The sequence below is a fragment of the Trachurus japonicus genome, chromosome 7, assembly GCF_045865225.1.
Source record: "Trachurus japonicus isolate A0001 chromosome 7, Traja_1.0".
NCBI classification, from domain to species: domain Eukaryota; kingdom Metazoa; phylum Chordata; class Actinopteri; order Carangiformes; family Carangidae; genus Trachurus; species Trachurus japonicus.
This window is the reverse complement of record NC_140913.1, coordinates 12,844,717-12,855,620: the sequence shown is the minus strand read 5'-3', so window position 1 is coordinate 12,855,620 and position 10,904 is coordinate 12,844,717. Positions and strand designations below refer to the sequence as shown.

Here is a 10,904-nt window from a genome sequence, read left to right as displayed (position 1 = left end):
ATTTTTTTTTTTTTTTTTAAGATCACATCCTCAAACTACGGTTATCTTATGTTGATGCTTCGATAAAACAGTGTTTTTGGACAGGTTTGAGTAACAATTAATTATATTTTTAAAAAGCCACTACTTTGGCTTTGGCACACAAGTGGTTAACACCTCCAGGTCGCACTTGACGTCATTCACCCAAAACAGCGGCGCATTTAACTTGACAACAAATACCTGACAGCAGGCAGGTTTGACAACAGCAAGCTGCAGCTGTCTTTTGGTAGCTAGTAGCAGCTAAAGTGTATCAAGATGCCACAAAAAAGATTTCCATGTTTTCCCCCAAAGGTGGTCAGCAATCAAAAAGGTAATGGGAATAGAAATTATGTAAAAATGTATAATTTCGAAAAGAGTGTTGCAGCTGGAACTACAAGAGGGTAGTAGCTAACGTTAGCTAGCTAGCAGCTAGTTGATATTGCTCTGGTTGATATTACATGAGAAAAAAAGCAATCTGTAATTATTGGCATCTGTAAATGCAATTGTAGGGTGTGAGAATTGTGTACCTAGAAATAACTAAGTTTGGGCTTCTTCTAGAGGGGAAAGTTGCTGAAGTTAATGTGCTATAACATCGAACCATCTTGTTTATTTTCTTTTTCATGCATGATAGCAGCTAGTTAGCAGACAGGGATCCCGCACAGCCTGCCTCTTTTACTGTAGCTGCTAATGTGTTAAATGGAAACACAATGTGTTGTTACGTAGCTAGCTAATGTCAGTACATAGAACTAAATTCAAAATGGGTCATTCATTTGATGATCTGTGGATTGCATCGTTTTCACCTTTTTCACCAATGATGGAGAATGTCTCTATGCCTAAAAATTTTGGCGCGCGCTCTGCGCGCGCATATTGTGTCACTCTTCCGGGCTAAGCCCCGGATGTGTCAAAATCCTAGAGACGCCCCTGTTCACACCTACCTCGTTTGGTCCGGACTTTCGGACTTTCCAGATCGGATCAAATTGACAGGTGTGAAAGCTCCCCGGGACCACGGTCCGGACTAAAGACCGAGTCTTTGGTCCAGCCTCAGAAGGTAGTCTCGGTCCGGACTATCCTGGACCAAGGTCCGATGCTGCGTAGTGTGAAAGCATTTTTTTGGAAGGTTCGAACTATCAGACCAAATACAGGAAATAACGTCAGATGCGCTCGTGCCGAAAAAAGTAAATAAACAGAAAAAAAGGAAAGAGGAGCCGTGGCAACACTTGGGGAGAGGAGGAGATCATATTATATCCAGATTTGGTCAGAGGGATGGGTGTGTCAGTGTAGGCTACACTTGTACTGTAAACGTTTACACGGAATTAAACAGTAGAGTGTTTAATGTAAATCCCCAAACGATACATGCAAGCCTATTTTTTTATATAATGACCCGAATATTTTTTCCGCCGAAAAAAGTCTGAAAAAGACGGATCAGCGGGTGACACCAAACAACGTCTGCCCCAGCAAGTCAGAGCTTTTATTTCTCTCACACTCACACACAAGTGACCTGGAGCGATGCAGCCGCATCTGACAGGAGGATCGCGCGTGTGTGCGCATAGCGTGTGTGTGTGTGTTCCCCTCCACTACACAAAACAGCTGATCGCTGATCACTGCCACTCTGATCAATGAGAGAATTTCGCCGCGGCACAATCCTCTTTTTTTCTCTCCTTTCATCAGCTCTAAACTCACTCTTCTGCACCGCGATGACAAACCACAGCGTGCTTTCCAGCAGTAGGCTATATTTTTTCTTTTTTTTTTTTTTTTACACATATTTTTATTTTATTTTTTTCAGAGCACGTTTCTATGCGCTAACGTCAGACGCACGCTCATCCGTCATGACGTCGGTAGATCCTTTAGTCCGCTGGCATAATAGCAGTGTGAAAGCGAACTTTGCTGGACTATATGGAAACAATGTAACAAAAAAAAAAAATTAAAAAAAAAATTAAAAAATTAAGTCCGGACCTTGGTCCGGACTATTAGGTGTGAAAGCGCCCACACTCAACGTGAACAAACTGAGCTATTGATTTTGAATTGTTCAAATGGATTTGATCATTTCTGAATGTCATATAAATCTTGATTTCAAGGATTGTCCTTGTTTTCTTTGATGCATTTCATTCAGGTATGCATCACTAAATCAGACGTTTCACATAGGTTGTTTATCTTTGTACTACAAACTACTACAAAGAGCATTTAATAGTTTAGGATTATTAAACAGATCTTCATAGTTAACTTCCTACCAGTGGAGACAATTCACCCTCTTTTACACTTTAAAGGCAGAAAAAATAAGGCCATAATATACTCCATTGGTGACATGGGATGCCTAACCCTAACCCCTTATCTACCATCAGAATAAAATGTTAGCTTTCCACAGTGGATATATCATGAGATGAGTCCTAATTCCTTACGGTACATATTAATCTTTATGGTTACCTGTGGGTGCTTTATTGTTTTATGTGGTACAGGAAATTATAGGTAGCATAAAAGCCTTGCTATTCAATCAAAACTCTGCTGGCACTGTGCTGATTAGTTGCACAAATACAATTTAACAGTGAATAACTCAAATGATCTGAAAGTGTCAGCAGCACATCTGTGTGTTCACATTGGCGTGCATGTCACTGTCAAATGTCTGCAGACAGGTTCAGTTCCTGGCCAGTGCTGAGCATATAAACATAGCAACACATAGGATGGGAAGTATCTACATGAAACATAAACAACTGTGACTATATGAGGACAATGAGGTATGTGAGAAAAGATGAACGTGCACCATTCAGGTCACTGAGTACAGTTTTACTTTTGTCAACATCAGTTCCTTTGTATCCGGATAAAATCCCAATGAGAGCATTTCAATAGAAGCAATCTCTTATCTGATCTCAATTATGACCAGGAGGCAGATGTTATTCCGGTAGCAATAAATCAACATTTCTGTGTGCCGCCAGTGCTGGCAAGCTTGTCTGTCAGTGGACAAAGTCCGACAGAAAAAATACAAAAAAGATGATGAGATGACATTAACTGATTTGTAATCTCTGAAAGAGAGAGTTGAGACCCCCCCCCCCTCTCTCTCTCTCTCTCTCTCTCTCTCTCTCTCTCACACACACACACACACACACACACACACACACACACACACACACACCCTGTTCTTAAAATTTTGACATTGACAAAACTTTTGTGCAAATATCCTGATAACAACAATCTCCCCTCATGATGTTGTCTTACTGCACTTGAGGCGGACTGGGACAATAATTCAGGCCAGGAATGGGCTCATTGCACAGCTCCATCACTTCCTGCACTTAATGCTGCTCCTTCATTTCCTGTCTGACATTATTGGACAAACTGATTAATCCAGGTGTGTCTGAGTAGTCACAATGGTCAGACACACCTGGATTAATCAGCTTGTCCAATAATGTCAGACAGGAAACAAAGGAGCAGCATTAATGGTGCGTTCCAGGCAGGCTTTTTAACCCGTAAGTCACGACTTCAAGTCACCAGTTACGAGTTTGTAGCGTTCCAGGCAAGTTACGAGTTACGAACTGGGACTGGGAGTAGATCGATCTAGTACGAGTTCACAGGTGGGAAGTTACGAGTTTGACTGTACGTTCTAACGGGTAACCATAGGAACAGGTCGGAAAAATACGAGTTACGAGTTGCCTGGAACGCACCATTAGTTCAGGAAGAAGTGGAGCTGTGCAAAGAGCCCATTATGATCCCATCCCCGGCCACAACCACCAGATTCACGCTCCAAGACTGAGTTAGTTGGGCGCCTAATGTTAGAGTGCAAAATAATAAAGCAAAGGCTCTGCTTTCAATGCATGCCGGCCTCACTTTGTTGACGTGTCAACTGAATAACATGCGCCCTCACACACCTTTTTCTGTTTTATTTTCCCCTACAAAATAAAGGTTTTTGTTGTGCTGCAATAATTTACATGCAAATCACATCAAATTAATTTAGTTTACCTGCATTATGCAGGTGAATATGATTTACCGGTAGCCTATATTCTATTTCATTTATGAGGCTACTACAACTTTAATGTGCAGGCTGCACACTTAGTAGTAAATGAAATAAAATAGGTTACACCACCATCCACCTAAACTTGAGACCAATCCTATTTTTAATGTAACAGGTATGAGACTAGTTGTAAATTTGATCACTGTGTGCATCTTGTAGAAGAGTTATCCAGTTTACAAAGTACTGGACTATCCAACAAGGAATCTATTGAGTTTATGGTTATGTAGGCTGTGAGCCCTCTAAAACTCATGACAGGCAACTCGAGGCTCTCGATCACACTGACAGAGAGCCTCAGAATGAGAGAGGAGGGGTGTTTGTCTTTTTCCTCGTTGTTTCGTGAAACAGATGGCATAGAGGTTTGGACATATTAAAGCAGGATGTTCAGGACAGGTGACCTACAAACAACAACATCATGTTGATAATAAACCCATGCTGCCCTCAAGTGTCCAGATACTCCATGGCTCACTGAGTGACTGCTACATAACACATAATGTTTTCTTTGTGCTAAGAATCCTGCCTGTCCTGTCCTGACATTCTCAACCTGGCCATGAAAATCAATTTACCACTCTTGGAAGTGATGACATTTTTTAGAGAGGAGTGGAAGCTGTATAAATAATGAGGTTGATAGCTTACCTCTGAGGGGAGCAAAGGACTAAAGACAAAGAAGATAGCTTAAAATTTTTCATTATACCCTGGCCTACACACAGTGAGCAAAGATTTCACGTGACACAGCTGAGCAAAAATACTCACATCTACAGTACACCCATCTCTCTGTGCCCACAATAACCGGCTATATGCATGCGTCCACGGCCAACATCTGGCCCATACAGTATGATTATAAGATACTGCGACCACATACGAACCAACTCTGGCACATTCATAGAAAATCTACAGCTGGAATCTGCCCAGATGTTCAAGTACATGGACAAGACTATAGGTCCAAGCACCCAGGCATATGGGCTAGCTAGATGTTTCACTTTAGCAGATTTGCAAAAAATTAAAATTTCATAACAAATATAGGCTAAGGGATGTGGTGATTGTGAGGCTTTTTAAATGTGAGGTGGTAAGTGTCCTCCATTCATTTAAACCCACAGATAGTCATAGTTTGGTTGGTGATCTGCTGCGTGTCGGTGGTGTGTCACGCCGTGGGGAAATCCGTCGGTGTGACGTCACGGGCCCAGACAGCCGAGAGGCGGGTCCGGGTCCGGGTCGGCCTCCTCCTCCTCCTCCTCCTCACAGCGTGTCTGTCTGTCTGAGCAAAATGAAACATGGATGAGGAGGTCGCCGAAAGTTGGGAGGAAGCTGCTGACAGTGGGGTAAACAGCGAAGGACTCGTTATTTATATATTTTTTTGTGAACTAATTGCGAATATATATATTTGTGTGTCCCCTATGTTTACGTGTCTGGTGTGAGAAGTTGTCGCGGCGGTTGCTCCACGTTCACGACTCCCACGGGCCAACAATGTGGCTAATGCTAACGATGCTAACGATAGCTTCAAGAAACTTGGCGAGCTAACGTCAAGAAGCGAGCGAGCGAGCGAAACAACCTTTTTATGGACGTAGTTAGTTGACCAAAACGTAATTTGATTTCACACTAACTTCACACGACGCGTCGTTAATCCCCCTGGTTACTAGTTAATGAACTCACGCGACACTAAACTAAAGTAAACCATCCGCTTCAAAGTGCCGAGCTACCTGAAGCGCTAGCGCTCTGATGCTAATGCTAACGTAGCTATAGATTACACGGCTAATGTGGAAAATCTGACTGTGTCACTTTACTGATTGGAAAATACGATATTCATTTAAAACTAGATTGCGCCTCCGCCTTGGTTTCGTGTTGAATTTGGTGCAACTTAGCGCCTTTTATACCGTAAACAACTCTTATTTTAGGAAAATGCCAACTTGAGCTGCTTGCCATAAAACCGTCCAGCCGAGCCGAGGACGACGGCTGACGGTGTGGTGAACCAGTGTACTACGGCTCCAGAGCACAAAGTGGAGGATTGTTTCATGGCTAGATGGCATGTGCACATTAACGATCACGTTTGCGTTATTATCATTTGTCACTTGAACTCTCCGCGCTCCACAGTTAGCCGTGCTAGCTGTCGTTAGCGCTAGCGCGCCGCACTAACTTGGTGGTTTCCTGCTCGGTTACAAGGCCGAGCTACTGGTGCTGGACAACATTTCGGCCATGTTATCAACTAGTGGTCGGGTAGCGAGCCGATGAAGTCGCCAAACGGACAATTTGGTGACATTTTTTATAACATTTAAGCAATATTTATCTTTACATGAGCTGTCGTCGCGGTAGCCTGCCAGACTAACGCAAGCTCGTGACGTCAAGAACGTGGCGGGGCGAAGAAGAAGTTGTTGCAGCTTCATGAACTGATCAGACTGAAGTTAAAGGTCCTTTAAACACCCGTAACTGTGATTAATCGGTATAAAGACAGTACGAGAGGAAGTTCGTCTGATCTGACAGTTTTAGGTGTCAACATCAGCGGCTAATGTTGGTGGCTGAGCGCTCTCTCTGTTATGACTTGGCAGCTGTTGTACACATGTATAAATAGCTTGTAACTGAATCCTGCTTTCCATCCAGTCTTCTTGCTTAATACCTGCTTTACTCTTATTCCCACCCGTAACCAAGCTGACCATGTTGTTTGTTTACATGAATACATGTTTGAACTGTTTCTCCCCCCCCTGCAGGAAATGGAAAAACGGTTAGAAGAGAAGCTAAGGATCAGCCAGAGAGAAAAGTAAGGCTTTTTAAAGGCAGGAGAAACACGCACTCTTCATTTTCTAGTCAAAACTGATTGTGACTGATTATCTGTCAAAGTAGACACCCAGAATGACTTATAGATATTGTGAATTATCATAATAAGACAGTCCTCAGGTAATCCAGTGGGTCTGTATGGTCACCATAATGGCTTAATTAAGTGGACTGGTCAAACTTGAATGGCCAGACTGCACTAATCAATAATTGCAAACAGCTTCTCCACCCATGTTACCATTTACATCTGTGTTCACAAGTTATTTGCCCCACAGCATCTCCTCTCCCCATGTTACAAAGATGATCCAAATAGGTGTTATGTAGTGTAGAGGTTTTAACCACTGGGGAAAAGAACATTGCAATCAGTATCAGGAAAAAAATGTATTCAATTTTTTATTCATCCCTGTTGAATTCACTCAAATGTTTTGGAATTACTGGTCTAAACAACTGTACCGTTTTTAGTTTGTGTGTGGACAGACTGTGTGCTGTCTATGTTGTTTGTCTATGTTTCTTTGTTTGTGTCAATTGTTGGACTTAGAGTCTGTAAATAAAGCTATATATATATATATAATAATTCTGTGTCTCATTGGTCTGCTTCCAGGGAGTCCAGTAACAATTCTTCACAATCTCCTTTAAAGACGACCATGGTGATACAGGACGAATCTCTACCAGCAGCGCCCCCACCTCAGATACGCATTTTGAAGCGGCCCGCAAGTAATGGGTCGCTGGGATCGCCCTTGAATCAGAACAGGCCGACTCCACAGGTCAAGTCTTTGGCTCAGCGTGAGGCGGAGTACGCAGAGGCCAGGAAGAGAATACTGGGCAGCGCCTGCCCAGAGGAGACGCCTCAGGACAAGCCCAACACTGACAGGTAGCAATATCCACTAACAATGACTCACAGAAGCTGAAGACTCCATTTTACCTTTAGGATCTCTTCGTTTATCTTGACATCAGTAAATAACACTTTTGGTTGTTGAGTACTTAAATAGCACAGTCAGTGGCATTTTGTCTTCCGATTTACATTAAGATAAAAAATTTGAAAACTATGGCTGTGTTTTTCCAAAGATGTAAACACTATAATTAAACAGAATCAGTATACAAGGAATTCGACTTGGTGTGATTAAGTAAGAACAGCAAATAGAGATTGTTAAAGTAGAAGTACAAAAATATAAAACAAAAAAGAAGAATCTGTAATAAAAAAAAGTATACTATATATAAACTGTGCTGTATGTGCAAGTGGTTCAAGCATAAGCGTACTGTCCAGTTGTGTTGGTGTTGGAGGGTGTGGGTGGGGGCAGGCAGAGTAAGTGGAGGCCTCTGAAACAAACAGAATAAGTAAATCAGGACAAAGGAGGTATTAAAAAGGCACGACTATCTCCAAACAAATCCCAGATGAGTTTTCAGCGCCCACGCGTCACCAGAAGCCTCGTTGACCTCTCCTCCTGGTGTTACTTTTTTGGTTCCATGATTACAAGTACAGCTGACAGAGGCACGTTGTGTCAGTTAGAGGAGGCTGCCGTCTCTAATTTATCCACTTTTCCTCTCGATCTTCTAGGCCAGGACGCAATAACTCTACTTCGCCTTCAGAGGACACCCGATCAAACAATCACACTGTCCGGCAGCCCGCCGGTCCAGACGGCACCCACGGGTTTCGACAGCACAGATAAGTGGGCGCCCGGGGGCCACCCAGCCATCGAGAGGAGAGAGATCAAGGACCTCCTGAGAGCAAAGACAGCACTGTATTCCTTAAGCTTCCTTCCCTCAGTTCCATGATATCAGACGGGCAGTGAACACGACCGCACTGCTGCTCGACTCCTCTCACCAGCTGTGGTGTGGGACTGACGGGGAGCGAGGAACTCCAGGAGTCAAATACTCTTTTCTCTCCCCCAATCCAGTCTGTTTGACACTGTGATTATATGGACTTCTTCTGGACTCACTGTGATGATCCCTTTAAGAGACGCCCCTCACCTCCACCTCTGTCCTCCTACGGTCCCCAGGATGCCTCGAGACGGCGGCAAAGACTTTATCAAAGGACGGCAGAGAGGGGAGGAGACGTGATGGGCCATAGCAAAACGAGATGAGCTGGTACCTGTGCAGCAGCTTCTCCCCAGCAATAATACCACACGTCACTTCTCACACCTTTCGTGTTTTTAATTTTTCAGACATTGGCTCATTAAATTTTTTATCTTTTAGGGATGCTCTGATATCAACCAAGTACAGACGGAAGTGCGTAACCTGCAAACACCTGCTCATTAAAACAGCATTTAATATTGGTCGTTAAAAAATAAACATAACATCTGCTTTTTTTTGTTAAATGGGAAACATTTGAATTTTTCCCAATCTGTTGTGCGCTTAAAAGAATCCTTTCAAGATGACACGGTTCGGTTTCTCCATATCAACTGTTTGGTGTGGGATGAGACCTCACCACAAATGCGCAGTATTTAACTGGTACCTGTACGGTGAATGAGCTGTTTGCATTATCAGCGCACCCCTAATTTGTAAATTGCCATTTGTTTTTAAAAAACTTAGGGTAAGGGTTATGTGTGTCAAGTTGTATATCTGACAAGTTCTGTTTACGTTTTATTTTGTTTTTTGTTTTTTAATTAAGCTTTACAGCTGTCTTCCTTTGACTGTCACTTCATTATTTCTATTTAAAAGTAAAAGCAAAAAAAAGAGACACGTGAAGAGGGGGGTTGTGGATTTAAGTCCATTTTTAAGTAGCTTTTCTGCCTTTTTGTATGAGACGGCAGCAGCGTCGGAGCAGTATTTTAATCAAAATGAACCAAAACCCCATTTTTAAAAGAAAATCAACCTGTAGATACATCAGGTAATTCAGATGTCACTATTTGAAGGTGGTGTCGGCAGCGACTGGAGGGAGGTTCAGGTCAAAGAGGTGGGGGAGGAATGAATTTACTGCTGTACATCACGGGCTGCTCCGCTGCAGCTCCACCTGGTCAGTGGTGCGCTCATTTCATCATGTCCGTCACCAACATACAGCGCATAGGATCTCAGGTGCAAGCGAATGAGACTGAATGAATGAAATGAACTAAGATTGTATTTTTTCCAGCGGGTTTGATTTCTCCAACGGGAAATGTCCATATTTAAGCTTGGGCTGGCACTTTGTTAGAGATGGTGCTACGCAGCAGCAGAGTGTGCAGTGATGTGTAACTGAAGCGACGTCCATGTCCTGGGATGAATGAATGAGGTTTTTCTTTTTTTGTTTTGGTCTTAACTGACAGTATGAAATTGTAACACCACTCCCGTGTTCAGTAACCGATGGCCCACTCCTGAAATGGAACGTGCAGACACAGCTGGATGTGAAGCAGAGAGGTAGCGACCGACTACCTGGCTGTCTATTGTGCCCCATAGATGTAATTAGTTTTTCACATATATTTGTCGAAACGAACGGGAGAAGAGAATCTCAATAAAGCCATACTCAGTGGTGCACACATCTTCAGTTCTAACAATGGTTGAATTCAGCTTGTGCCTCCTGTATCACATCTTTACTTCCTGGTTGTTGATTTTATTACTGTAGTTGGAGAAGGTGAATTATATGCGAGGGAGAATTCAGGAGAAAACCGGTGAAAGTTTAGTTCAGGAAATCTAGCAAACAGAGCAGCAGACAGACGGGTTAAACTGAGCTCTGAGAGACACAAACTGCCTGTAAATACTGATTTAATAAAATGATTTGTCAAAAAAAAGAATTTCATGTTGTGATGCATCCTCACTCACTTATACTGTATATGTCATACTATATAATTTATGATACTACTTTAAATTAATGCTAAAACTATATACATGTATACTATTCATTTATAATACAACTGAGTTATTGATCTAGTTTTAGTAATGAGCAAAAGGACAAATTAATCTATATTGATCCATCTGAATCTGACTGTTTCTTAGGTTGCTACTGAGTTTTATGTCAAAAAGACAAATAAGTACCATGAATCAAATTCTTCTTATCTTTATAATGAAGAAATATGTAGAAATCTGTAAAGCTGCTCCAATCAAAACTATTAAGTATATATTATTATAATATATACTTAATAGTTTTGATTGGAGCAGCTTAATATAATTTATATTATTATAGCCTATTTGCCTGCAACATATCAAATCTGTGAAATGTGTT

At 42.1% G+C, this 10,904-nt stretch overlaps 1 protein-coding gene across 1 annotated transcript; it reads left to right on the top strand.

The window, feature by feature from the left end:
• The first annotated feature begins 5,240 nt into the window (after positions 1-5,240).
• Positions 5,241-10,309, top strand: szrd1 (SUZ RNA binding domain containing 1). Its single transcript, XM_085781286.1, has 4 exons — positions 5,241-5,328; positions 6,709-6,758; positions 7,374-7,643; positions 8,328-10,309. The coding sequence occupies exons 1-4, from the start codon at positions 5,281-5,283 to the stop codon at positions 8,437-8,439; spliced, it is 480 nt and encodes a 159-aa protein (XP_085637412.1). The 5' UTR covers positions 5,241-5,280; the 3' UTR covers positions 8,440-10,309.
• The last annotated feature ends 595 nt before the right edge of the window (positions 10,310-10,904 follow it).

Bases quoted from the DNA above. Each gene is read 5' to 3' on its own strand.
- szrd1 (XM_085781286.1), top strand. From the start codon at position 5,281: ATGGATGAGGAGGTCGCCGAAAGTTGGGAGGAAGCTGCTGACAGTGGG. The intron at 6,759-7,373 runs GTAAGGCTTTTT...GTCTGCTTCCAG, and splicing joins AGGATCAGCCAGAGAGAAAA to GGAGTCCAGTAACAATTCTT. The intron at 7,644-8,327 runs GTAGCAATATCC...TCGATCTTCTAG, and splicing joins GACAAGCCCAACACTGACAG to GCCAGGACGCAATAACTCTA.